Genomic DNA, 27908 nt, shown 5'->3' with positions numbered 1-27908 from the left:
TAAAAAAAAACATAGTTATAAACTATAATATAATCAAATAGTTATAATAACAACAAAACTGTAGCCATATAAATCTTGCTGTACTCAATTGAGAACGATGACTTCAAATGGGTTAGTAAATTCTCACACGAGCTCCAAAACCTATACTTAGCTCTCTTACGCAGTTTGAGTGACACTGAATTTGTCACTAGTGCGAAGCATTTCCGAATGAAAGCTGTTACACACAAATTTAGCAATTTAATTTCCATAACCTCTTCTTTAAATTATATAACCACCGGATAAGCACTGGTCTTTCGCAATCAAATAATGTCAACTACTGTACAGTAAACACACTACATACATGCATATGTACTTACATAACTGAGTATTGAATACGTAAATTGTTGTAGTGCTTACATTGCTTAATAAAATTTTTCCACTCATATAAAACAATGATTATCATTTAGTATTGTATCTAGCAAAATAATCTGACAGTAGCTAAGGTTACATAAAAAAAATTATTTTATTCTGTCAAATATTATCCTCTTTCCTAAATCTTTTAGACAGTATTTTAGTAAATTACAGTGACCAATGAAAGCCCCAAAAAGTTCATTAAAAGACTTTTATTCGGATAAAATTTTACTTTAGTGCTATATCATTTAAGGCAATGTTCATAATTATTTTTATAACAGCATAGTATTTTTTAGTGGGTATAAATGCTAATTCGAAGGATAAACGGTGTTGTATGTTAGTATAAACGTACTTAAATATATAAATATTATTAAAAATTTTTATTGTTATTTCTAATAGATATGCACTAGAAACTGTTAATCTGGTATACTTTAAGTACGACAAAAAATAGTGAACTGTTTTATGGCAATGGGATCTTACTTGGCAGGAGATCAACATACTGTTCTTTCATAACTCATTCACTTCTCTCAGCTAATATTTCAATTATGTTCGCTCCAGTACCAAACTGTTTTCCTACGAATTCAATTCATTAACTATAAAATTCTGCAATACTTTCTGCTCTAATCATTTTCATCTTATACTTTTATTAGTTAGTTTTAATTTCCTCTCCTATGCATGCCAATTAAACAACATTTTTCACTTCACGCGGTATACGGTTCGATAGGCATTTGGCTGGCATATAGCCACTTTCGCCCAAATGCTTGATGCAAACATTACCCGATGGGCTTATGGTGAGCCAAGTAATGGAACCATGGTTAATATTCATGCGCAGCCATGCTTCAGGCGGTAGCTGCAGTGCCCGACATACAAAATACCGTATAACATTTGCATGGCCAATGATCATCGTATAAGAATCATGCTCTTGATCGGAATGAGCGCGATGAAAGTAACGCCTAAAAGCCGCCTCAATGCGTGCGCCATCCCGGAAGAACTGCTGTAAGAAAATTATTATAGTTCAATATAACCAACAAGACGGCAAGAAAACATTGGGTCTAAAGAATACGCAGCGTGTCGATAAAAAATAGGTTCGATAGACAGACTATACCAAACTGGCGGCACTAAAATTTGTATGCAGAAACTAAAAATGGCGGAGACATTGAAAGTGAAAGCTCAATTGTATGCATTTTTAAAACCACAATAACTTTTTTTTAATTTGAAATGGTCAAAGTTTTTATGAAAAATACAAAAAAAGTTAGTACATAAAACGATTTTATAGAAGATTTTCTCAGCTAACATAAAATAAATGTAATTTCATTAAAAAGTATATTCAATTGTCTTTCATTTGAAATAGGCTCTTTGCGTTTAATTCCATTTTACATTTTTATACAGGGTGGGTCATACAGCGTTTGGTTTTTGAACCACCTATTTTTTTGAGAATGGTAACACAAACGACATGTCAAATGTGTTCATAATTTACTTAAAGGTTTGACATTTACGAAATGGGACGCTATACGCTTGAACAAAATTGGGAAATATTGAAAACCTATTTCCAAAGTGGTGAGTCTTCTTCTTCTTCCGCGGTTACAGTAAATGGCAAGCGTTACCGTGCCATGCTCAACGAGTTTTTGTTTCCAAAAATTGAAGAGAATGACATGGACGACATTTGGTTTCAACAGGGCGGTGCAACTTGTCACACTGCCAAAGTTACACTCGAACTTTTGGCTACGGTTTTCAATTCCGATATCAATTGACCGCCTCGGAGCTGTGATTTAAGCCCGTTTGACTATTTTTTGTGCTATGCGAACCATCCAAAGACGATTGATGCTTTAAAACACGAAATCGAAGTTGTCATTCATGAAATTGGAGCCCAAACAATCGAAAATGTGCTTAAAAATTGGGTGGATCGAATGACCTACTGTAAAGCCAGTCGTGGCAGTCATTTGAACGATATTATTTTTCATTCACAAATGACAATGTTCAATCTTCAAAATAAAAAAAAAAGTTTGAAAAAACATTGATTAGTTTTTTTTTTATATCGGATTCAAAAAGCAAATTTTACATGGTCCACCCTATCAAAGTATTTTAATTACCTCTTTGTGCTTAGTTTTGTAAACGGACGAGTAGTTTTTGAGATCTTGTGGTTTTTTAAATGTGCACTTTTGACCGTCGAATATTTTAAATTAAGTTTCATTTTAATTTCTACTTATAAATTTTAGTACCGTACAAAAAAGCATAGAGTTCTATTTAACCTCATTTTTACGTTTTTCTAGCGAAACCGTACGTATTCTTATTGTAACTAACTCACAGACTTCTCGGGGCGCCAGTGACCCACAGGCGGTTGTGGCGGTATAGGTGCGCCCTCGCGCAAGTAGTGGCAATGCTTTACTTTTTCAGGATCATGGTCGATTTCTTTGAGTATCATCTCGGAAGTCTCTTGAGCGCGTGTCATTGTCGAAATCACAATTTTATCCCATTCGATGCTCAACTCACGTAAACGTTGACCTGTATATTTCGCTTGCAGTCGACCCAATTCCGTAAGATGATGATCCTTATCGTGATCGCCGGCGTCCAGGTATTGCCCGTGGCGAATAAGCACAATGTGGCGCGTCGCCCTTACACGCATCTTCTCCAATTCGTTATTGTAACGATTTTGTTCCTGCGGAGAGTCATTTTTAACTGGCCGTACACAACTTTTGGGATCACGACAATCCCAATCTGGATCCCAGATAGCGGCTTCATTAACTGGTTTATCGGAAGTTGTCCACGAGTTCTGCACTAGATTGTTGGGTTCGCGCAAACGATGGTAGTAGTAAACGGCCAGGCCTGCACCAGTACCGACTGCAATACTGCTTAGTTTGCGTAAATTGTTCCACGCAACCATAATTTAATGCTTCTGATTAAAAATTACGTTATTTTATTACTTTGTCTCTGACAGCGCGGCAGAAACATAAACAACGCTGATTTGATTAGCAATTAAGGTTAGTGGTGAAAGTTTGCTACATATATCAAGTTTACAGTTATCGATCATTTTACACGTAACAGCAGTTCTTGGGGGTCAATTCACATCTGCGTAAACGTGAAGTGAAAAAAGTTTTCACATTCGTTTTCACTGACACTTTTCACTCTATCTTTTCACAAACGATTATTTTATGATTTTACTGCTTACTGATGTAGTAACTGATTTCGTTTCACATTTAGCTGTAACGTAAGTGTTGGCGTATAACGTAAGGAGCGCCAATGGTAAACGAAATCGTCTGGAGACAATTCGTTCGTCTGACCTTTCGTTCGCAATAGAGAGAGGCTGTAAGACAAGATGGTAGCAGTAGTATAAAAAACAAAGTTTACAAGCATTTTATTTTCGCAATTGGGTGGTTTGAATGTCAAAATTTTAATCGGATTGTAAACAAACCGGCGAATCTTTAAAAACAGAGATAGTTGACAAACAATTCAGTGTTTTACTGATGTCACCTAGCACACATTCGACTTGGTATTCACCAACATCCAATAAATTTTAAATTAGAGGGAATAACATATTTGGCGAGTTTTCTGCCCATCAGCGTATACATCCTTTTTCTTATTAATTATGCATTTCATTTTTTCTGAAGTAAAATCTCGTTGCTCTTTTATATTATTTAAAATTTATTATATTTTCATAAAAATACATTTCAATTTTTTTATACATTCTTCGCGGCGTTACTAACTATCTCCAATACACTACGTCTCTTCTTCAGCCGAACTATTCTCTTCGTGTGACGTTTGCCGCGCAAATGCGAACCCGCCATTTAATCCTGCTGAAGCAATCTGCAAACGCTGTTCTTTCTTTTGCTTCTTCAACTTGCGTAACGCTTTATCATTGGACTTCTTTCGCTTTTTCTGCGTTTCATTGTCGGCGCTATTTTCCATAGCGTCTGTCGCTTCCCTGCCCTCATTAAAGCCCTGCTCTTTCTCATCATTTGCAGTCTCTTCTGTTTGTTGTTTGTTATTTGCCTTTTGCTTTCTTTTGTTACGTACCACAGGCAGCTTGTAGGCAGCACAGAAACGCTGGTAAAGCTGCGTTGTGTCGGCGCGCATTCTTTGTACAGCTTGCCCAATTTCAATGTCGGCCAGCGCCGATTTCAGTTGCAGCCTTTGATGACACTTTTGTGCTTGCAGCAGTAATTGTATCAAAACAGAATACTCCTTCGGCGAGACTTCGGCATCAGTTTTGGCAGCAAGCGCTGTAATATGGCTACAGAGCGAACTTTCAATGACCTTTAACTGTTTTTTTGTGATACACACGTCCAAACGCTGCAGATCATGATTTTTATATAGCACATCGAGTATCTCGTAAATTTGGATACGGCGGAAGGCACGGATTTGCATTGTAAGACCTTCTCGCGATAACGCCACAGCTAAATCCCAAACACCACACCAACGTAGCCGGAAAATGTCGGACAACAGTGTGATGTTCACGCTAGGATTGCGCGACTGTAGGAATTCCTGGATATATTCTTGACATAGCTCAAGCACTTTTTTGGAATCAACACCTTTTTCTGCAGCAATTTTATTCGCACCAATCACTAGGAATATTATGCATTTATTGCGCAACTTATTCATTGTCTCAAAAGCGGAAACTGGTGATTTTTGTTCAACAATTAGACGTATGAAGGCCACCACCTCTTCTTCCTGCACATCGGCGACATTACATTTCAATGCTGTCAGCTTTTGCAGCACCTTTTCCACTTTGATTTGTAGTGGCTTTAGTTCATCTCCCACGCAGTATGGAAGCATATTAAACAAAGCTAGCATAATTTCAATAGTGATCAACAGTGGTGGTTGCTGCTGCAAATAGATTTCCAGCAGATCGAGCACGCGTATGCGGAAATGCATAACTGTTGTGACCTTGATTCGATAGCTCTTTGATTTTTTCACAGCTGATCCGCCTCCTCCCGTTTTACGCATTGCTTTGAAGGCTTCAGCTAACGCTTCGTCAAGTTTGCGCCCCTGCTCTTCTGTCATATCGTTCAGATCGATTGAGGCCATGTCATCGTCATCGTCGCCCGCGGTAGGCACACCACCATGTTCCATAAGCGCTTGCGAGACGGCATTACGCAGTTTGTCAGCAGCGGTAGCTTCATCGTCTTCAGCTTCGTTCTCTTCGTCATCGTCATCATCATCATCGTCATCATCATCATCATCCTCATCATCTTCTTCATCGTTATCATTTTCATCTACTTCCGAGTCACTATCGGCCTTGCCATTCGCAGATTTCGTCGCTGTTTCTTCATCCTCATCTTCGGTATCGTTTTCTGCATCACTTTCTTCTCCTTGTGCACTTAATGGGTTATGCCCATCCTTCATGTCCAGCACAGCTAATATCTGATGTACAGCGGTCAGATTAAGGCTGCCACATAAGTGGGGGAATAGTGCATTGACAATATTTCGCAGCGCGGTGGCATTTTGCGAAAGTAGATGGAGAAATAAATCTACAACCACCTCAATCCATTCGGGTTCTTCAACCTGAAAAATATAGTTTGTTTTAACACGAATTATTTGATTTAAAATCCATTGTATATAAGTTAAGGTGTTCACACATCCTTATAATAAAAATTAATATTAGTTTGGGGAAAAAGAAATCCATTATTTTCTCGGTAGGTAGCTGTAGTGATCGGTATCTCGTAAAGTATCGATAAAACAATTTAAAGTTTATTCTGCTTGTCAAAGTGACATTTCACACTAAAAAAATTCTTTTGCTATTTTTTGTTTGTTATATTCAGTTGCAAGCTACAGGGTTGGCACATTCTATAGTTTTTCTTTGATAAAGGCGAAAATGCAAGCCAGGTCGTTCAAATTGTGAATGGTGCTTATGGCGCCGATACTGTAACCGCTAATTACGCAATTATGGTTTCGTAGATTCCGTTCAGGCATTTTTGACGTTAAAGAAAATGTCGATAAAATCACAGAAATTATCGAAGTTAACCGGCCATAGATCAACCATGAAACACTTTTAAACCATTTGTATATTTTTTTTCGCAAACATAAATGATTTCTTTTTCCCCAAACTAATATTTATTTTATATACCCAAGCCAATAAACTTTTTATCTAAATTAAAAAATATATATATAGCACTTCGCAACTTACCTCAGCATTCACTTTTTTGACGACTTCCTTTCCCTTTTGCTTATTCCTGTGTTTCTCTTTGACACGTTGCATGCACTTGAGCAAGTCCTCTATTGCCGGTCCTGCCATTTCCGGTTCGCGGAACAATTGCAATCCCATACTGAGTAGCAAAATTTGGAAAATCAATTCTAGTTTATTGTCACCGGCTGTCCCTTTCGCCGATTTCGACGATACGTGTTTCTTAGCGCTCACCTCGTTGCCACCTACCGCTAAGAACATTTGCTGCCAGTATTTATGCAATGACTCGTCGTATTGCTTGATACGGAAATGTTTCGCAGCATGCTTCTGCTCTATGCGTTCATTGCAGTATTGCACCAGTTTCAATAGCAGCTGCTTTTCCTGTTGCAAGTCGACCAGTCGATTCTGCAGGCTTGTAAAAAACATATTTTTGCATTGTTCACCAAAATCTTTGCTGAACGGGGACGCTGTTTCCTTTTTGCATATTTCTACTGTCTCCGAGACATGAAATATGCCGCAGGTGAGTAGAAAGCGCAATTGTTGCTCCCGCCATTTATATTCTTGGCGCACGGCTTTGTGTGCTAGAAGATGCTGCAGCATATAACCAGCGTTCATTCGTTCGAAATTCAACCATGTTTCACTTGCTTTGCTGATATTTTTCGGCTGCATACCTAGAAAGATGGTTCGATAGAGTGTATATATTTCCTTAATGCCCGTTGCCCCCAAAGCGTTGATTATTTGATGTACAATACGTGTGCTCGTGTATTTCTCGATTTCAAATAAGCCAGGTGACAGTATAAGACAGCGTATCACGGCTACTAGTTCTTTATCATCACCCAGATGTGTGCAACAACTAACCAGAGCTTCAAAGAAGTCATCGTAGAAAGCTTTTAATGTTTCATCTTTCTTTTGTTTTTGATTTTTAAGTCCTTCGACTAACAGATGCATGAAATTTGGACTTAATAAATCCGCAACAACTACACGCTTCTTCTCCGCCTCTTGTAACTGCTGCCAACTAGTAAATATATCAGTGGCTATTTTCAAAGTAATTAACTCGCGTAGTTTGTTGTTTGTTTCCAATCCAGCATCAACCTGTTGTGTCCAAAAAGAGCTCAGGTTCTCACTTTTAGATATGTAAGCTCCGAAATGCTCAAAAGCAGGGTGTGTTAAAAGTTGCATATTGCTGTGTTCCCAGAAAAGCCGATACAAATGGGCATAGCTCTCCGGTTGTAGTAGATCAGCACTACCAAAATGTGATTTTAGGAATTTCGCATTCACGGTATTTGGAAAGAGACGCTGCACGGCGATGAGACAATGTACCGTTTGTAGAGTTTGTTTTGGCCACGATCGGCGTAAGTCAGTTTGCAGTAAAGGCCAAACGACAGTGTTAAATTGTTTGGCAGAAAGCTGTTCAAAAACATAAATATGGTAGTCACAAATTTTGAATACAAAAAAAGCATATGTATGTGTACCTTTTCCATAATTTCAATGAGTAGAGCATAAGCAAGTGAGGCGTGATAACTGCGCTGCTTAGTGGCCTGGAGAAGCGTGTTTGCTATACGTTCCAAATGTTCATCATTGTCAACGTTTTGCAATCGCGAGGCTTGTTGCACCGCACCGCAAACTAATATTTTACCCACAACAGCATCGGCATCGTCCTACACAAAAATCATGTAATTAATATGCATAATAGCCAATTATAATTGTGAAAGAAGTATATAAATTTACTTTATTGGCCACTGTTGTTCCCACATGCAACTCTTTTTCCATCGTATCAAAAATATGCTCAAGTGTAATATCTTGCTCATCGAATGTTTTTAATAGCGCAACTAAACCGGTGTAAAATCCAGCTCGCGAGATGTTTGTCGCAGCGCCACAGCCACGTACCAGGCGTTTAAGCGTGTATGCTAATTCTTTTTTACGCTGTAAATTTCAAATAAATATAAAGAAACATGTCTTGAAAGCGAACAATTAAACCACATACCTTCTCTGGCTCCTTAGTTTCGCTCAGTTGTTGTAGCAATTGTAGTGCCGCTTTCATGCGCTTCTCTTCCTCTTCACTGGTCAACTCGGTAAAGTGTTGGAAAAGCGAATTGCCCACTGTGGCACTTGTCTTTCCTGCTGGGACCTTCTCCACTGAGACCACCTCTGTTTGGCCATTAGTTGCGCCATTCAACATAAATTTTGTTTGCTTAGGCGACTTTGCAGGTGTCGAGGAGCTAATTTCAATTTCTCCTTCATCCTCAGCAGGCAAATCACGTTTCGCTGCTTTTTTCACTAGTTTGTCTTTCATTCCTCTAGAATTTATTTAAATCTGCTGCTAATTTTCTCAAATAACAAACTATGGCCAACAAGCACATGTGCAACAAAGGTTGCCAGATTTGATAGAAATATAGAAAAAGAAATATGATTCTCAAAGGGATGCCAAGTATACAAGAGTAATAATAATTATTTTTGCATCAATTGCAATCATATAAGTAGTTTTTTGTTATTTTCATACGTCACGTAATTCACTTTCTCATTCGGAATTCGCTCTCTCAATCGTAATTTACTTAAATACAAATGGTAAAGAACGTATAATTTGTGAGTAATTCAGTCCCAATTACATTGCGAATTACGAACAAATCGTTGTCTTCTGCAATTGCAATCGGAAATTTATTGAAATCAAACTGAAACGAAAAAGTAAAATAAGAACAAATAAACAAATAAGTAAAGAGCACGAACTTTGAATATTAGCAAGAAAGAGTTATTATATAAAAATGAAGGCAAAAAAAAATGGTGGAAGAAACCAAATTGTCTTCAGATACAGGGTGTTTGTTTAGAGGTTAGGTTTTCAAGATGAAATAAAACGTATATAATTTAATAGTATAGCCAAGAATTTAGCTTTATTATAAAGATAAGGGTTTGACATTATGTTTTAAAAATGATTTCGGGCAAGTGGCCGCGACTTCACATAGCCCCACAAGAAATAGTCCAGCGGTGTTATATCGCACGATCTTGGAGGCCACGCCACAGGTCCACGGCGCGAGATAATGCGCCCACCAAAAGTTTCCTTCAATAAATCGATTGTTGCGTTGGCTGTATGGCATGTAGCGCCGTCTTGTGGGAACCAAAGGTCGTCCACATCAACATCGTCCAATTCAGGCACGAAAAAGTCATTAATCATGGCTCTATAGCGCTCTCCATTGACTGTAACATTATGGCCGGCTTCATTTTTAAAGAAATATGGACCAATGATTCCCTCTGCCCATAGAGCACACCAAACAGTGACTTTTTGAGGATGTAACGGCGTCTCAGCAATGGCTTGTGGATTATGTTCACTCCAAATGCGACAATTTTGCTTATTGACATACCCATTCAACCAAAAGTGAGCTTCATCGCTGAACAAAATTTTCTTCGATGCGTCGCGCGAACCGAACCATTATTTTCGTAATAAATTTGCACGATTTGCAAACGTTGTTCAGGTGTAAGTCTATTCATTATGAAATGGCAAACCAAACTGAGCATAAATCAAATGACAGCTGTCAAAAAGACCATCTACGAAAAAAGTAGTGCCAACTTGAAAACCTAACCTCTAAAAAAAACACCCTTTATAATGAGCACTCGAGCTGTGTATTTTCGTTTTCACCTCTATCGTTGAGTATACAAATTCCTTGGTTCTGCAACTCCTGCTCCATTTCAAAAAGTATGTGGCTGTGTTTACGGCAGCCAAACTACTTGTTAATTATTTAGCCCCATATCTCTATCAACACTTTTTCGACGGCCTGCTGCCGAAAATGGAAAGGAACAAATTAATATAATACAATTAGATAATAATAAAGTAAAATATTATTTTCAACTAGCATATCTTCTTTTAATCCACAAAAGTGTTTTCTATTGCCAGTCCACACTCGCAATTGGAGTTTTAATAAAAACATCATTTAATAAAGTACAAAAATCTGACAAAAACAGAAATGAAAGAAAAATTTAATAGTTGAATTCACTTAAGTCAGTAGTTTAGATGCCATTTGCTTGGCCTCCAATATAGTTTTAATAGCACTGCTCTAATTGACAGTAGCGCCACTACTGTGCTTTTTCCTTTTCTAGCATTTTTCCTCAATCCCACATAAAAACTTGTGAGAAAACTTTAAATATTTACACATATAAGGCAGAAATAAAATCTCCTGCTTATTTCGAGCGCAACAACAATGAAGAAAGTATTAATGATTGCGGAGAAGCCGTCGCTGGCGGCATCTCTTGCCACAATTCTATCAAATGGACGCAGCACGACAAAAAAAGGTTTACCATCATCACCGATCTTTTAATTAAATCTTTATTAATAATTCTAAATAAGCTTTATTATTTTCTCTGTTTTATAGCATCCAGTAATTCCTGTTCAACCCATGAATGGGTTGGTTCATTCCGCGATGAGCGCAGCGTGCTGTTCCGAATGACGTCAGTGTGCGGTCACGTCATGTCATTAGATTTTGTGGGCAAATACAATTCTTGGGATCGCGTAGATCCAGCTGAATTGTTCGGTTGTCCTACCGAAAAAAAAGAAGCGAATCCTAAACAACATATGCGCTCCTTCCTGGCGAATGAAGCGCGTGGCTGCGACTATTTGGTGCTCTGGCTCGATTGTGATAAAGAAGGCGAAAATATTTGCTATGAAGTGATGGACGCTGTGTCACGTATCATACCAAATGTATATAGCCGAAGCGTAACATATCGCGCTCACTTTTCTGCCATCACCGAGAAGGATATAAAAGGCGCAATGGAATCGTTAGGTTTTCCGAACGAAAATGAATCGAAATCAGTGGATGCGCGACAAGAGTTAGATTTGCGCATTGGTTGTGCGTTTACGCGTTTCCAAACAAAATTTTTCCAAGGACGCTATGGCGATTTAGATTCGTCGTTAATATCGTACGGCCCCTGTCAGACACCGACGCTGGGATTTTGTGTGAAACGCCATGATGATATACAAACATTTAAGCCAGAGAGTTTCTGGTATCTGCAACTGTTGGCTGGACAGCCAGAAATTACATTGGAATGGGCGCGGGGGCGTGTATTCAAAAAGGATATTGCCATCATGTTGATGCAGCGCGTCAAGGAGCAAAAGGAAGCTCTGTATGTTTATTTGAAACGCTTTGAAGCAGTGAAGTTACATTTTATATTGCATATTTTTAGGGTGGAGAGTGTAAATTCAAAAGAACAGTTCAAAGGACGTCCGCAGGCTTTAAATACCGTGGAATTGATGCGTATTTGCAGTTCGGGACTTGGTATAGGTCCCTTTCAAGCCATGCAAATCGCTGAGCGATTATATACCCAGGGATATATCAGTTATCCGCGTACAGAAACCAATCAGTATCCAGCAAATTTCGATTTGCAGTAAGTGAACAAAAAACATTTTTTGCGTATAGATATTTTCTTTAATTTTCTTCGGTGATCAATTCTAGCGCCGTTCTACGGATATTGCAACCTTCCTCCGAGTTTGGTGAAGAAGCGCGTAGCATATTGAGCGATTTCAATTCGCCGCGCAATGGCAAGGACGCCGGTGACCATCCACCGATCACCCCTATGAAGCTGGCTAATCGCAGTGACTTCGATAAAGATACCTGGCGCGTATATGATTTCATTTGTCGTCATTTTCTCGGCACCGTATCTCGCGACTTGAAATATCGCACAACCACCGCCAAACTGAGCGTCGGAATGGAGACTTTCATCAGCACCGCAAGCGTACTAATCGATCCTGGTTTCACAAAGGTCATGACCTGGCAGGCGTTCGGACGTGACGAAGCTATACCACCTTTTGTTGAAGGTGAAAAGGTTGCCATAAATGACGTGCGTATAGTCGAATCTCAAACAGGCCCTCCGGACTACCTCACCGAGGCTGAATTGATTACCCTAATGGAGCAGCATGGCATTGGTACAGATGCCTCTATACCAGTGCATATCAACAACATTTCACAACGAAATTATGTGCGCATCGAGACGGGACGCAAGCTGATACCAACAACGCTGGGAATTGTGCTAGTGCATGGGTATCAGAAGGTCAGTTTCGCAATCCATATATAACTATGTTAAGCATATTTCAAAGAAAATGAGAATTCTTATGGCGAAAGTAATGCCCATCAATAAATACTCTTCCATTTCAGATCGATCCCGAGCTCGTTTTACCTACAATGCGTTCGGAGGTGGAGCGTATGTTGAATTTAATTGCCAAAGGCTCAGCAGATTTCCAAGCTGTACTGCGCCATGCCATTGAAATATTCCGCCTGAAGTTTTTGTATTTCGTTAAAAATATTTCCAGCATGGACAGCCTCTTTGAGGTGTCTTTCTCACCACTGGCCGAAACTGGCAAGGCCCATTCGCGTTGCGGCAAGTGCAGGCGCTATATGAAATACATACAAGTACGACATATCAATTTTACTCTATACAGAAATACAAATTAACAGTTTTGATTTTATTCTTAGACGAAACCAGCACGCCTGCATTGTTCGCATTGTGACGAAACATATTCGTTGCCGAACGGCGGTAATGTTAAAGTCTATCGTGAATTCAAATGCCCACTAGACGATTTCGAGTTGCTGGCCTTTACAACAGGCGCCAAAGGACGTTCGTATCCCTTCTGCCCGTACTGCTACAACCGTCCACCTTTCAGAGATATGCCAAAAAATAGTGGCTGCAACTCATGCACGCACCCCACCTGCCCGCACTCACTCAATACGCTGGGCATTTCCAGTTGCGTGGAGTGCGAACATGGTGTACTTGTGCTGGATTGCACATTGGCGCCTAGTTGGAAGCTCGGCTGCAATCGCTGCGACGTCATAATCAATTGTTTCAAAGGTGCCACCAAAGTGACAGTGGAAGGTAAGCTGAAGCTTTATTTTTTTAATAAAATTACGGTTATTTTTAATGATTTCTGCCTCGCTCTCTACCAGAACAAAAGTGCACGGAATGCGGCGCTCAACTAGTCAATGTTGTCTACAAGTCGGATAAAACGAAATTCAAGGATGGCACCGAAGAGAAAAGCGGCTGCGTTTTTTGTTCCAACATATTTGCGCACCTGGTGGAGAAACATCGCGCGGTCGCATCGCGGCCAGTGAATTTGCGTGGTGGTGGCCGAGGCGGTGGCCGTGGTGGTACCAAAGGAGGACGCGGCGGTGCGGGCGGTGGACGTGGTGGGCGTGGTCCACGACAACCGAAGGATAAAATGGCACAATTGGCAGCATATTTCGTTTAAGCATTAGCTGCAACGTAACAACAAAACAGTAAGATGTAGATTTATGCGATTGGCCGTTCTACAAGCAATGCAAACAAAAGTAGCGAGCAGCAAGGAGCTAAGAATAAGTGCATATTAAAAAGCCTGTTTAAAATGAAAACAAACGAAAACAAGATTATACAAAAATCAGTAGCTATTGAATTGTACAGTTTTTGTGGTGTAATTTTTTATATATAAAATATGTACATGTGCCCCTTAAAGAGTAAGTAAGCTCAATGTGTATGTTCTTGTAATTGCATTTATTTAAAGATGAACGAACTCATATGCTCCAATAATTACTTTAAATTACATTAAGTAATTGTATGATAGAGTGCAAATACATAAGTTACATTAAGTAAACCGTTTATCTAAAATTGTGAACTTTACTTAAACAACAAATCGTAGAGAAATTAAAAAAATAATATTGAGGACGAAAAAATAATGTTGTTTCATAATTGGGAAAACTTATCATTTCTATGGATTTTGTTGAAAACAACATATGTATTTAAATGATATGAAAATGCATATTTAAAATTGCTTAATTTAAATGGAAAACTATTTTACTTCTGCTTTATTCACTCGAACTTTTTTTTGTAACAATTTTTTTTCATGTGCCCATATTTCTTAATATACGGCGGCCGCCGTAGCCGAATGGGTTGGTGCATGATTACCATTCGGAACTCACAAAGAGATCGTTGGTTCGAATCTCGGTGAAAGCAAAATGATAGAAACAGTTTTTACTAATAGCGGTCGTTCCTCGGCAGGCAATGGCAAACCTCCGAGTGTATTTCTGCCATGAAAAAGCTCCTCATAAAAATATCTGCCGTTCGGAGTCGGCTTGAAACTGTAGGTCCCTCCATTTGTGGAACAACATCAAGACGCACACCACAAATAGGAGGAGGAGCTCGGCCAATCACCTAACAGAAGTGTACGCGACAATTATTTATTTATTTATTTTTATTTGTATTTATTTTTTTACTTTTATTTATTTTTTTGTTTTATTTATTTTTTTTTTTTGTTTATTTTATGTTTTTGTTTATATTATTTTTTTTATTAATTTGTCTAATATATTCTTTTTCGTTAATTTTTTTTTAATTTTTTTATTTAATTATTTTATTTTTTTAAATATTTTTTTTTAATTTTATTATTCTATTTTTTTTTAATATTTTTTTAAATATTCTTTTTTTATATATTTTTTTTTATATTTTTTTTTTATATATATGTTTTATATATATTTTTTTTTATATACATATATATCTTTTTCATTTTTATGTTTTTTTTAATGGTTTTTTAATTTTGTATTTGTCTTTTATAAAGCTTACATAATATCAAGTTATTAAATAAACTAAAGCAAACGCAGCGCCAGCAGCAGAGGCTTTCGGCTGGCTTAACCATATTTAATTATTACCTGTTAACCACAAATTGTCTAAATCCACTCACACTCTTATTAATCCCTTAACGAAAATAATTGACAATCTAAGCACAAGCCGCAGGTAATAACCCACCCTGCCCACAAAATGTGAACTTGTCTAAAATTCAATTTCAAATTACTTACTCCCAACATGTATGCAGGTACCTTTACATGTGTTGAACTATGTTGAAGTTCGCTCTGTTGAAGCCCCCTCCCTGTTGCCTTGAACGAACAAGCGAAGTAACCATAAAACTTTCCAGTGGCTGCTGAATTACTCGCAAATTTGTAACTGGCAGCAACAAACCTGCGTGTGTGTGTAAATGCGGTTGTGTTAATGGGTGGGAGTTTTTTCGATTGCAACCTTGTAGGCAATGTAAACGAATGTCAGGTACAATGCATCCATTTTGTAAAAATGTTCAATTTAGGTAGGTAATGTACATACATTATTACATACATACATAGACGTGTGTCATGTCATGTTTCTTATAAAGGGTTTTTCAATAAGGGCGGGTAGATGTTGAAATGGAATAAAATGGCGTTTGCTGTGTGGCACGTAGCACCGTCCTGCTGGAACCACATGTCGTCTAGATCCATATGGTTCAATATGGGCCATAAGAAATTGGAAGGGCCACCACGTCTACCGAAAAATGGGCGCAATGCGCGCAACGTTTGCGTTAATGAACACTCATTTTGATAATAAAGTTTTATCATTTGAACGTGCTGTTCAATCGTGTAACTTGCCATGATGATTTGGCATAAACAACTGAATAATAAACAAAAGTTTTGACATATGTCACCAAAACAAAATGGCTGGCACAGGGCGGCAAAATCGACCCGCGCCAATTGAAAAACCCTTTAGTATTTGCGCATGTGCAGCTTTGAACTTGTAGCTGAATTTAATTTTATTTTGTAATAAAAAAAATATTTCTTAGAACTTGCGCGTTACTTCCCACAATTAATTCTTCTAATGTGCAAGAAAAAATACCACTGTCTGGGGATTTATTGTTAGAAATATTCACGTACATAAATAAATACAGACATCCATCCATTTACATATGCAGCAAATATTTTTGCGATATTTAAGTTTTTCCTCATTGCTGTTTTTTGTTTTTTTGTTTCAAAGTTGCATGACTTTGTCACATCACATTTGTGGCCCCTGGTCATCGTATTAAAATATATGTATGTAGATATGTAGGTACTTACATGCTTACATATGCATATGCTGAGTTACACATATATGCATAATATATACATAATTGTTGGCGACTCTTTTTGTAATTTATGATGCATTGTTTACTTTTATTTATGTTTCTCTGATATTTGTGCAGTCATTAATGACGTCAAATTGGCTTCCGCCAACCATTTAATAACTAAACTCGATACTCGTTAGGAATGCGATCGAAATGATATTCATTGATTTCTTACAAGTATTAAAGCGACCGCCATAGCATGACTACCATTTGGAAGTTCACAGGTTTGAAACTCCGGGCATGAAACACCCATTGGATAGATCAATCAATAGCAAATCTCCGCAGGGATTTCTGACCTGAAGAAGCACCTCATAAAAAATCATCTGCCGTTCGAAGATTGCGGCGTAAATTTATAAAATTTTAGATCACTCCATTTGTGGAAAACAACAAGACGCACATCACAAATACGCCATATATATATATATTATTATATATTACACATATACATATTAAAGAAGAGAGAGGGAGCTTCGAACAAGCAGTGGACAATGACGCAATCATTAAGGCAGTGCGGAGCTCTTGCAGATGGTGCCCCCTGGATAATGTAACGGCTCTGAGTGGATTTGAATAAAACTCTCTCTTTTGTGACCCCATATCTCGTGGCGTCGCTTCAAAACTGCACAGATATGTATCGCCGCAGACCTGTTACCATCCATAAGCATTAATTCACCCCAACCTAACATTAAAGTCATTTAATTGAACAATCACTACCATAGTCGAAATGGTTCATGCGTGACTACTATTCGTTAGTTGTAGGTGCGGGTAGAAAAAAGTTTTTTCAGAACACATCTCTGTCAGGAAACCGCTTCTCAGAAAAACTATCTGTGAGTTGGAGACGCCATAAATTGTAAGGCGCATCATTTGTGTGACAAAATAGAGACCCACAGCACAAGTTGTGGAAAAGAGTCCACTAAACGAATGCTAGCGTTTTTTATATCAAGAATTTTCAAAAAATTTGACTTTTTTTTGCATTTTCTTAAAGTATAATAACTTAAAAATATTGTGTGAAAATTTGAAGTGAATTCGACAAATACTTTTCGAGTTATTCAACAATTAACAAAGGGCGCTCGGGCGCTCCGGAGCAGATAGCAAACTTAAATGCGTTTTTCTCAAAACTATGTGTTTTGAATTGGTGATCACTGTAACTTAAAACCGCTTGGTAGATTTCACTTACTTAAAACTAAAACTAAAAACTAAAACTTATACTGCTTTGAAAAACATAAAAAACTCGTGCCTGATGGAAGGATTTTTTTTAAACAATTAATAGTCGGTTTTTTTCTCGAAAATCTGAAAAATATTTTCTGAGGCCGCCATATTGTTAATTTTGAAAAAAGCTTGGAGCAGGCAGAAGATTATCTATTAACAAAACTAATTTCTCTTGTCCAAATGATTTTAAATGAATCTCCCAGGACTTGTGACGATCACCGCAAGGTACTTCTGGAGAAACGGTCTCCACACAAACAGCGATTACTTTTACAATTATAATTTTTTTTTAAATTTTGCTAAAATAAAGTCGAAACATGGTGCATTAATGCTATGTTTTTATTTTTGTAAAATAAACCAATTGACTAGGAAAAAAAATTGAAAATAACCTATTTTTCGGGCCTCTGACTACCCCTAAGCCCTTAAGTTATGTAGTCTTACCATTAGCTTACGCGTTAAGCATACTTTTGCGCGTTTTGTTGGGCTTCGTCAAAATGGCGGTTGAACTTCTTGTAAATCTAAAGACTCTAGGTGCGAACCTGCCGCCAAAATAGAGGAGGAAGTACTTGGAGTAGAATACTAGTAATTAAGAGTATTAAATACAATACCTCAGAATCAATTACCAAAAATTCTTCAAGTTCGTACTTTTTTTGTAGTATTTGAGGTTTTTGAAGTATTCTATTGCCAGGACAGTAGCATGCAGCCACTGTTGCCTTTGCAACAGTTTGCTTACACATTTTAAAATTTTGTTTGTTTCTTATTATACGTTCTTTTATTCTTTTAAAACGCATACTATATACATATGTATCTGTGGCTTTTATACTAGTCAAAGCCTTATAATTGCTGAAAATGTGCGATTTAAAAAATTGCGGTTCGCATTCGTTTATTTGAATGAGTAAAACAAACAAATTCTCGTGGGGTCAGGTGCTATTAAAGCACCTGAGTATACACGTAATATTTTTTGTGAATGCATGTAAATCCGTTAAAAATTATATAATAAAATTATTAATATTTTTTACTTATTATGGCAGCCTTGAAATTCAGCAGAGAAGTAGGCAATTGAGTAGTCAAGTCCTCTCTCGATGAGCAAAAGTAACACTCTACAAGGCTCTCAACATGCCCGTCCTATCCTATGGCGCAGAAGCGCCATGGAGAAGGACTTGTCTTCAGTTGGTGTGTCCAGCTGACGCCAATGATTAGCACGAGAAAGATGCGACTGGCGAACTTTGTTAAACTTGATCAAAATCGCGTAAGTTGAATCGCGTCAATCAAGCAGAGAACAATATTTATTATACTTGAAGAAGTAAAAAAATGCCTATGGCGTACATGCAAATGCATATTAAAATGTTCTTAAAGCAAGCTTATTTTTTCACTGCCCTAAATAATTTCATTTTTATATTTTCCAATTTTAAATTCGTCTGCCTTTTTCTATTTGTTTTTTGTTTTTGTGATTTTAATGGGACACCTGACTGCTTAGAAACATTTGTGTTTAAAAATTACGTGATTAAGTGATATAAATCGATTTAATCAGTTAGTCAGCTTTGCTGGTGTAATATAAATGTATGTGAGTATGTCTTTACTTGTGTATGTATATTCATGTATGCACAGTATGTTAAAACTATAGCCAAATTACAGTCTCTACGTTTTATTCACACTCCATTAGAAAATATTTTATCCGTTTAATTAAAGGCATACAAATTTAAAGGCTATACTTAAATTTGCCGCAGACTACTAAAAATTAAATTGAAATACTTAAGTGTTGAAAAAAAAAAATTAAAATAAAGAGTTAGCTGCAGGCTATTAAGATTTTAGCGCCTCGTAAATGTAATTTTCTATGCTGAAGTATTGAAAGCTAAAAATAATAATTTAAAATAATGAATTAACTAACTTATTCGACACTTGTCTTAGCGCTTAGGAAAAAGTTAACATAACATTGAAATAAAATTTTCCAGGACATTTATGATAAGATTGGACGACGAAATCAAACTTTTTGGAAATTTTTTTTCAAGTTTACGTCTGAATTTTTGTTTTTGTCAAGTTGTTACCTTTGTACTTTTTTATGGTAAATCGGCATATGAAAGTAAGTGATCCCTACATTTTAGATATATGATGTGCTCGACATTTTTATGTAAAAAAACATCGGGCAATACTTTTTAGCCCTCTGATGCCTCAATAAATGGACCTTTTTGTCACTTTTGAGGCAAAAAGCAAAAAGTACTCATAACAGAGGCATGTAACGGTTAAAATGTACGACATTTGGAATAAAATTCGATTTAAGTATCTTAAAAAGTAATTTATGTTAACACACAACTATCGATTGGGAATATATATATTTAGGTATACTTATACATATATATGTACATCAAAATGGATATTCATAACAATAACACCCGAGGAGTCGGTTGCTTGCAACTGCTTGATCTCGAACGCTTCGGAGCGCCTGAGCGCCCTTTGGTAATTGTTGAATAACTCGAAAAGTATTTGTTCGATTCACTTCAAATTTTCACACAATATTTCTAAGATATTATACTTTAAGAAAATGCAAAAAAAAGAATCCAATTTTTTAAAATTCTGACTACCCCTAACCCCTTAATACACGAAAGCTCAAAATTCAACTTTGAATGCTAGAATTAAGTCAAAACGGAAGATGTGTACCGTAACTTACATTTGTATGTATGCGAAAAATTAATCATTCTATTTGGTTTTTAAATAATTTTTTTACTAAATAAAAAAAAAAACGATTTTGAGTGATGGAAATCTTTATTTTGACCTTTACGCGCTCCATTGCTTGTCCGTTTGTGCACTGCAGCTGTCTAGTTTACAAGTATCAAATATGATTTACGTACGACGCCATTTGCAAAAGTTATACATTTTTCGGTAGGGTGATTCATTTTGCGCGGTAATGAGCTATATGAGCTTTACGACGACATAGACATAGCGCAGCGAATAAAGATCCAGCGGCTACGCTCACTAGGTCATGTCGTCCGAATGGATACAAACGCTTCGGCTCCATGCGGTACAGGCTGGTGGTAGCAGAGGAAGACGAAGGCCTCCTCTGCGTTGGAAAGATCAGGTGGAGAAGGACTTGGCTTCACTTGGTGTATCCAACTGGCGCCGGTTAGCACAGTTAAACTCGGCCAAAACCGCGTAAGCGGTTATCGCGCCCAATTAAGAAGGAGAAGAATATTAATTTTTGTATGTACCAAATTTATTTTTACCAAAACAATATTTTATGCACACTATCAGAATTTCGTTTTTTATTTTTTCCATTATCGGAATTTTTATTTTAATTTTATGTTGTACAGTATGATTTCAATTTAATTTTTTTTAATCTTAATTTTTTAAATCTAAATATAATTTTTTAATATTTTTTTATTTTAATTTTTAATTTTTTAATTTTTTTTATTTAAATGGAAGGGTTATAGAAAAAATTGATGAATTAGGTTGCATTAGACTGAGTTGGCTGTGGGCATTCTTTTTAGCACCTATCGGCCCCATAATGTGAAGTAACACTGCTTCAGTCCCCTTCTCCAATTTATGTAAATTAGACTGTGAAATCGACCAGTCTGAGTAGTGGCGGCGTTTCGGAGAATATTCACCAGATTCGCTTAACTTGATTTTTTAGTATAAAATTGCCCACCCGTTTTTGAGCCGTTCCACGATTACTTAAGCGAAAGCAATGAATGTTCTTACAGACATATGTATGTGTGCAGTTACAGAGTTAGCAAAGAATCAAAGGGTCAAGTATCAGAGGCATAACAACAGTAATGTGGTTAGAAGCGAATGTTATGAAATTGGAACATATGACGCGAACATAAATCAATTTGACCTGCTATAATTTTGAAACCTTTTCAATAAAACGGATATTTTACGAGATAAGCACGCACTGATTCACAAATTTATGCCTATCTATGTACTTTTTGTGTAATCAAGTGAGCTTTTTTCTTCAAAGACATGTATGTATGTATGTATGTATGTATGTACAAATGTACTTTGTGTACTTTCCACTGGCGCACACAATTGCTGTTTATTTATACTTTTAACATATTTGTGGCTTCAGTTGATAAACAATAGAATTTATTGTAGGCACAAAAAAATTTGCCATTACTAAGCAAATACACACATACGTATGTGTGTATATATTTGGGCTTGAATATACAGATTTGTTAGTTAAATTACACGGCCATGCATGCTCTTCTGCAGAGCAGTAACTGTAAACAGCAAAATATGGTATTATCCAAAAAATTATGTGTCAGCCTTTGAGCAATCAAAATGTTCGGATACTTACGAAAATCCAATTTTGCAAATTTTTTCATTTGTATGCAAAGAACGGACTTAATTGTGTCGACAATAGTTGAGTTCAATACAAAGGATTTCTTAAAAAAGCCACCTAATGTAGGCTACCTAATGTAAATAAATGACCACTGGTGATGCTTCATATAGGCATATATACAAATGTATTTACACACATACATATACAAACATGCATGTATGTATATACATATGTGTGTATGTATGTATGCATGTATGCATTTATTCGAGGTGTAATAAAAATGTGTGCGTGTTATGCCAGCCAGAGGTCGCAAATTCGTTGGCGGTCAACTGAAACTACTTGACTCATTCAAATGTACAACTTTTAGGTACATAAAAGCAAATAATAAACTCCCAAAGTATTTACTTACATGCTTTTGCTTGTTCACATTTGAAAATCATCCGCAAATTGACACCTTTTTTGATACAAAAACGCCATGCAGGCATATACATATGTATATATATATATGTATGTACATACAAGGTGGTACAAAATGAATCACCCTATGGGAAGGTTTATTATTTTTGCGAATAGCGTCGTACGTCAATCATATTTGACATTTATGAACTAAACACCCTAAGGCACCCTACCCAGTAGAATGGGTGCACCTCACAATGACTCCTGCAGGAGTTGTGGAGGTGAAGAAGAAATTGAGTGGGTTCAATACATCACCTGTGAATGCCCTGTACTTCATGCGGAAATCTTGGCGATTATTGTTGGAAGACCTGGGAAATTTGCAAAATGGAGGGACTAGAGGCACTTTCCTAAAAAGATCTAAGGGGTTTAAGCAACTTAGTTAGGGGGTGGCCTTAGGGCCACCGAGTGTTTTGTCTTAGACAAGCCACCTGGCTAACCTAACCCAACCTTATCTGGATGCTGAATTGGCATGAAAATTTTCAGTTTTATTTAGTGATGGGTGATTAATTTTGTGCCACCTTGTACTCCTTCACAGTACGTACATACATGTGTAAGTATCTTCTGAGTGGGATGTCAGCAACAATTGGGGTTGGCTAGCGCAATGTTAGCGATGCGGCATAGGATAAAGAGACGCATTGTTGTTTTTTGTTTTGTAGGTGGCATGCGAGCAGCCCACAGGGCATGCGGGTGTATGCTAGCTTACCTGTGCATGTACATTTGTATGTACATATATTTTTTTAAGCATAAATGTTTAAAGTTATGAAAATTCAGCAAAGTGTAAAGATAAACTAGAAACATGTAGCTCTTTTAGCTACGAAGAAGTGTTCGAATTGTTATGCTAGCAAAAATTAAGCACAAACATAGTACACGCAGCTATGTAGATACACAAATAGAAATGTATGTATACATGTACCATTCATTGGTTCTTTGTACAAGCACAGTATAAGTACATGTACTATAAGTCCACATACATATGTACATATTGACGTAAACTAATTCATGCTCATCGAAACAGCTGAATTTGTAGAAATTTCTCACGCAAACTCAATCAAATAAACCGCTAAAACGAAAAGACAACAATAACACATACAAATGCTCTGGACGTATGCGGCTTTTTGGTTGAGAATTTCAAATTTACAATTTCCAAGCGTCAACGGTTACCGCCAAACGCACAGAATACGCACGTACAGTCGCTGGCTATAAAATTAAGGCCGAGGTCAATAGGTTATTTTAATACTGAAAAACGGATATCGATTTGTTTTAAAAAGTCTCTAGAGAGTAGAAGGTCTATAATTCCCACTTAGTTTTGTTTTTAGTGTAATTAAGGAGAATTGATTGTTTATCCCTTTTTGCGGGGCATTCACTTTCATTCCCCTAATAGATCTCTACGAAGCACTGCTTGTTGTAACAGCATAAACATTCCCCATAAATGTTTGAGAAATACTGCTGGATTGACAGTGGGATATACCCTGTGAACAAAAAGTACCGGGCTGACCGGGAAGACTGTCTTCTGCGATTGCCAAGGCGTAGTGCACCATGAGTACCTTTCATCGGCCCAGACAGTCAATAAAGTATATTATTTATCCGTTTTGAAGCGCTTGAGAGATGCTGTATGTCGTAAACGGCCGGAAATATGGCCAAACAATTCTTGGATTTTGCATGATGATAACGCGCGACTTCTTTTTGTTTCCCAAGCTGAAGTTACCACTTCGTGGAAGGAGGTTTCAGTCGATAGAGCAGATCAAAGAGAACACGACGAAGGAACTGAAGGCCATCCCTTCGTCGGCCTACCAGGGGTGCACGGAGGACTGGTTTAAGCGTTGGCACATGTGGGTTGCTTCAGACGGGTCATATTTTCAAGGAGATAAAATAAATTTGCCTGAAATTTAACTCTGTTTTGTTTTATTTAAACATTCCTGGCACTTTCTTATCATAAGGGATCATAACTTTGGTCACTCCGGTAAGTTCTTATAGAATCGACTGTCGTGGGAACGTGCACACAAATTTCAATTCTGAGTTTTCTATATTTCGATGAGTTTTGTGTTTCAATGTGTGCCACAGAAGACTTTGAAACCCCCATAATTTCAAATATTTGTGTATAACTGGAGTTCTGTTACAGAATTTTTTACTCATTAAAAACAAAAAAAACATTAAAAAATGTATTTTTTTTTATTTTTACAATATAATCCAAATCCATTTTTGACAAATAGCTTTTGCGGCGTTACTTCAACATACACCCATCGGTCACAATTCAGTGGCCAGACACTGTGTGTGTGAGTATGTGCGCTGTACTCGTATAGCAATTGCATTTTAATAAGCTAATATATATTCCTTTTAGGTTCCTATTATTTATTCAAATTTATTTTTAAGATTTAATCTAGATTTACGCACCAGATCTACTGTTGCTAAAGGGACTACTCACACCTCCGGTATATCAATCAGTATTGTAATTTCAATGTTCAGTGGCCTTCCTTTATTGGTTCACATCTTGTTCGGCTTTCTTGTCTTCGCAACTAGTTTGCTTTTCAGTTCTAATGCCTTTCTGCCATTTCAATACTCCAGCCTACCCGATTGGAACGTCTAAAATATATTCTATATCTGAGCAAGGACTCTTACTCCACTAGGATTCTTCAAACAACGTTTACTGTCATAGCAAGAAGAACGATCTGAAGAAGCGTAAATTGTAAAAAAGGATTGAAGTGAGATGGAAGCTTTGACCTCATGCGAATAGAACGAAACTGTGAATTAGAATAATGCTCTGTAATGTCTAAGAATCGGCTTCAGAAATTCAGCGGTTGAAGCTGTTGGAATTGGATATTAAAATTCCGCTGAAACATCGACGGTCATGATTTTAGTAAAACTGTTAGGGAAATATTTCACCACTCCTTCTCTTGGCGTTTTATCACTCATGCATATCCTTAAACCGCGCATACGTGGATATGTACTGTAATATAAACAAATACTACAGCCGCTACTTAATCAGCATCGCTAGTAGTGGCAGCAGACGTTTTGAAATGTATTAGATACTAATAGACCTCCACTAATAATTCCAAAAAAAATGTAAAAACAAACTTTTGTCTTTACAATTCGCGCCTCGGCATATCATATAAACAACAAATGCGAAAAAATATTACAAATTTGTAAAACAACAACTAAAAGCACTAACATGCACAGCGGCAAGCTTGAAAGTCTGAGAAGCGCCGCCACAGCGGACAAGCAAACAAACAACAACAATAGTGCGATTTTCTCAGATATAAAAGCCGTTAAGCATCTGGCAAACGACATTCAGTCAATCGAATTCGAAGTCAAAGGTGGATTTTAGACAGAAAGCGTTAAATTTTTCGTGTGTGAAAAAAAACCGTACAAATAAATAGCAGCAACATGAAGTGTGCTGTAAGTGCAAGAAAAGGATCCAATTGTGAATTCTAGAGAAAAGGACTAAATTTGTAAAACTGTTTAGAATTATAACAACTTACAATACTAAATATCCGTATTTTTTACTTTTTTTCTTTATGTGAAATTCCTTGTTTGTGCTCCCAACTTAGCCAATAATCGTCGCAGCCGTGCTCACTCTTTGCTTCACAACAACAACAACTTATGCCGATTCTGTGTTGGATAATGCGGCGGCAGAGTCCACGAATGATGAGCAGCTCGAGACGGCAGCCAGCAGTTTGAATCCACTGGACGAGACACATAAGCAAGAAAAGCGTTATATTGGCGGCGCATGGGATCCATACTCAACGCGTGTCGGCTTGGGTAGGCTTCTGCGGCATCATAATTCATCAAAAGAATAGGCGGATAAAATAATTACTTACAAATAATTTTTATTTTTGTGCATTTCAAAGATGGCGGTTCGTTGTATAATTCCGGTTATGGTGGTTATGGCAATTACGCTGGTTACAGTGGTATTGGTGGGCTCGGCGGCTATGGTGGTTACGGCTCACCCGGCTATGGCAACTATGCTGGCTACGGCACTACTGGCTACGGTCCCTATGGCGGTTATGGCAGCCCTTACTCCTACTACAATGCGCGCTTCGGTGGTGGTTATCCCTACTCGCGTTTGGGCTACAATTACCCCTCCAGCTATTACAGTGGTTACTCGAACAGCGTGGTAGGCGGTGGCTTGGGCGCTCTTGGAGGTGGTGTAGTGCCACCTGTAGGTGGCGTTGGCATCAGCACTGGCTATCAGTATGGGCCGGGCATCTCGGGTACGGTCTACTAAAAGCCAATAGGGGAACTCGACCTATGAGCGAAAACAGTAGCTGTACGAAAACTCAGACAAGGCTAAGTTTGTTACGGAAGGCTGCCAAATAAATTTCGACTTTGTAATGCATACTGATTAATAGAATAAATATTATATAAAAAAAACTAAATGGATTTTTGTCCATTTGGGTGACTCGGCGTACTACGTTAGATGTTTTTGTAATAGCAAAAGAGATTGCAAATAAAGTTCGGTGAATTGGTCTAAATTCGCAGTCCATAGCCGAATATAAATCCAAGCTGTGCCCGATTTTCATGGGAACTGATTTTCGAGACTGCAGAACGTTAATACGCCTTGGTAACATGTTTGTGTTTATTAACTAACCTCACTCTCGTTAAAATTTAATTTTTAATTTTCGCCACTGATTCATAATACAGCGCACGCTCGATAACGTGAACGCTCTAAAGCGTGAACACCCCAAAACGTGAACAGACATTTTTGTGCATTGACTACTCTAAAACGTGAACAAACCCAAAAAGCTCTATAACATGGACAACAAACGTTACAATTATTTGAATGTAGTTTACATTGATCTCAAGTAATTCTGAAATTGGAGGATCCCCTAATTATAAAATAGGCATTTTATTCGTAATTGTATGTAAGGAATAAAATATTTCAGCCGCGGTTTTAGTTTTGCAAAGTGTGTCTCGTCTTATGTTTTCTGGTGAAAATTAGTTCTAAAAACCCGTGTGCTTGATATTAAAGCAAAAGGCTAAAATTCTCGGCTTTTTAAGAAAAGGCTCATCTGTGACGATTTGAGAGCAAAGAAATATATGTATATATATACAGGGTGGCTGATGAATTTTGCTACATTAAGAAACTCAAATAACTTTTTTTTTAGTGTATGGAATTCATTTATTTTTTTTTCAATTTGAAGGTCATTAAATTTTATTAAATGTAGCTTAACTAGTTTTAAAAATAATTGAATTTAAATGCCCCCCATGCTCGTTGACACAAGTGCGGCATCTTAGTAAAAAGTTGTTCATTGCTGCTTTGAGAGTTGCGACAGGAATAGCCGCAATTGTTGCCCGAATGGATTGTTTTAGTTCATCCAAATTTGTTGGCTTTGTTTTATAAACTTCTTGTTTACATAAACCCCACAAGAAAAAGTCAGGTGCAGTAAGGTCAGGCGACCTGGGGGGCCAACGAAATTCGGAGTTTCTTGAAATCAGTTTATTGGGAAATTTTCGTCGCAACTCTGTCATAACAGTCTGGGCTATGTAAGACGTTGCCCCATCTTGTTGAAACCACACAGAGTTGAAAGGAATTCTCTTTCGGCGTAGTTCTGGATAGAAAAATTCTTTCA

At 37.4% G+C, this 27908-nt stretch overlaps 4 protein-coding genes across 6 annotated transcripts; 2 read left to right on the top strand and 2 right to left on the bottom strand.

The window, feature by feature from the left end:
- Positions 1-587: 587 nt before the first annotated feature.
- Positions 588-3582, bottom strand: LOC129239015 (serine/threonine-protein phosphatase Pgam5, mitochondrial). Of its 2 annotated transcripts, none has more exons than XM_054874279.1 (2): positions 2696-3582; positions 588-1381 (listed from the first exon to the last, which is right to left on the bottom strand). In XM_054874279.1, exons 1-2 carry the CDS (start codon positions 3269-3271, stop codon positions 1073-1075), a joined length of 885 nt encoding a protein of 294 aa, XP_054730254.1. In that variant the 5' UTR covers positions 3272-3582; the 3' UTR covers positions 588-1072. The 2 variants fall into 2 exon arrangements, with proteins under 2 accessions (XP_054730254.1, XP_054730253.1); XM_054874278.1 differs by having other exon boundaries at positions 588-1384; positions 2696-3573.
- A 423-nt stretch (positions 3583-4005) lies between these two features.
- Positions 4006-8873, bottom strand: LOC129237462 (myb-binding protein 1A). The gene is made up of 5 exons (XM_054872240.1): positions 8493-8873; positions 8237-8431; positions 7981-8166; positions 6512-7915; positions 4006-5889 (listed from the first exon to the last, which is right to left on the bottom strand). The coding sequence occupies exons 1-5, from the start codon at positions 8799-8801 to the stop codon at positions 4105-4107; spliced, it is 3879 nt and encodes a 1292-aa protein (XP_054728215.1). The 5' UTR covers positions 8802-8873; the 3' UTR covers positions 4006-4104.
- Positions 8874-10575: 1702 nt separating this feature from the next.
- On the top strand, positions 10576-14184 carry LOC129238681 (DNA topoisomerase 3-beta). The gene is made up of 7 exons (XM_054873785.1): positions 10576-10786; positions 10867-11614; positions 11675-11875; positions 11944-12538; positions 12643-12897; positions 12961-13357; positions 13429-14184. The coding sequence occupies exons 1-7, from the start codon at positions 10696-10698 to the stop codon at positions 13728-13730; spliced, it is 2589 nt and encodes an 862-aa protein (XP_054729760.1). The 5' UTR covers positions 10576-10695; the 3' UTR covers positions 13731-14184.
- Positions 14185-24540: 10356 nt separating this feature from the next.
- Positions 24541-26688, top strand: LOC129237957 (claw keratin). Of its 2 annotated transcripts, none has more exons than XM_054872957.1 (4): positions 24541-24614; positions 24680-25734; positions 25887-26097; positions 26187-26688. In XM_054872957.1, exons 2-4 carry the CDS (start codon positions 25723-25725, stop codon positions 26561-26563), a joined length of 600 nt encoding a protein of 199 aa, XP_054728932.1. In that variant the 5' UTR covers positions 24541-24614; positions 24680-25722; the 3' UTR covers positions 26564-26688. The 2 variants fall into 2 exon arrangements, with proteins under 2 accessions (XP_054728932.1, XP_054728934.1); XM_054872959.1 differs by having other exon boundaries at positions 24569-24618.
- Positions 26689-27908: the final 1220 nt, after the last annotated feature.

The sequence above is a fragment of the Anastrepha obliqua genome, chromosome 2 (genome assembly GCF_027943255.1).
Source record: "Anastrepha obliqua isolate idAnaObli1 chromosome 2, idAnaObli1_1.0, whole genome shotgun sequence".
In the NCBI taxonomy this organism is placed as follows: Eukaryota; Metazoa; Arthropoda; class Insecta; order Diptera; family Tephritidae; genus Anastrepha; species Anastrepha obliqua.
Note: the sequence above shows the minus strand (reverse complement) of the source record. Positions and strands in the feature narration are given on the sequence as shown.

Coding starts and splice junctions, on each gene's coding strand:
- LOC129239015 (XM_054874278.1), bottom strand. CDS start 3,271: ATGGTTGCGTGGAACAATTTACGCAAACTAAGCAGTATTGCAGTCGGT. Junction 1,385..2,695: donor ACTGGCGCCCCGAGAAGTCT/GTGAGTTAGTTA, acceptor ATTTTCTTACAG/CAGTTCTTCCGGGATGGCGC.
- LOC129237462 (XM_054872240.1), bottom strand. CDS start 8,801: ATGAAAGACAAACTAGTGAAAAAAGCAGCGAAACGTGATTTGCCTGCT. Junction 8,432..8,492: donor AAACTAAGGAGCCAGAGAAG/GTATGTGGTTTA, acceptor TGAAATTTACAG/CGTAAAAAAGAATTAGCATA. Junction 8,167..8,236: donor GAACAACAGTGGCCAATAAA/GTAAATTTATAT, acceptor ATTTTTGTGTAG/GACGATGCCGATGCTGTTGT.
- LOC129238681 (XM_054873785.1), top strand. CDS start 10,696: ATGAAGAAAGTATTAATGATTGCGGAGAAGCCGTCGCTGGCGGCATCT. Junction 11,876..11,943: donor CCAGCAAATTTCGATTTGCA/GTAAGTGAACAA, acceptor GATCAATTCTAG/CGCCGTTCTACGGATATTGC. Junction 13,358..13,428: donor CACCAAAGTGACAGTGGAAG/GTAAGCTGAAGC, acceptor GCTCTCTACCAG/AACAAAAGTGCACGGAATGC.
- LOC129237957 (XM_054872957.1), top strand. Junction 26,098..26,186: donor CTCAACGCGTGTCGGCTTGG/GTAGGCTTCTGC, acceptor TGCATTTCAAAG/ATGGCGGTTCGTTGTATAAT.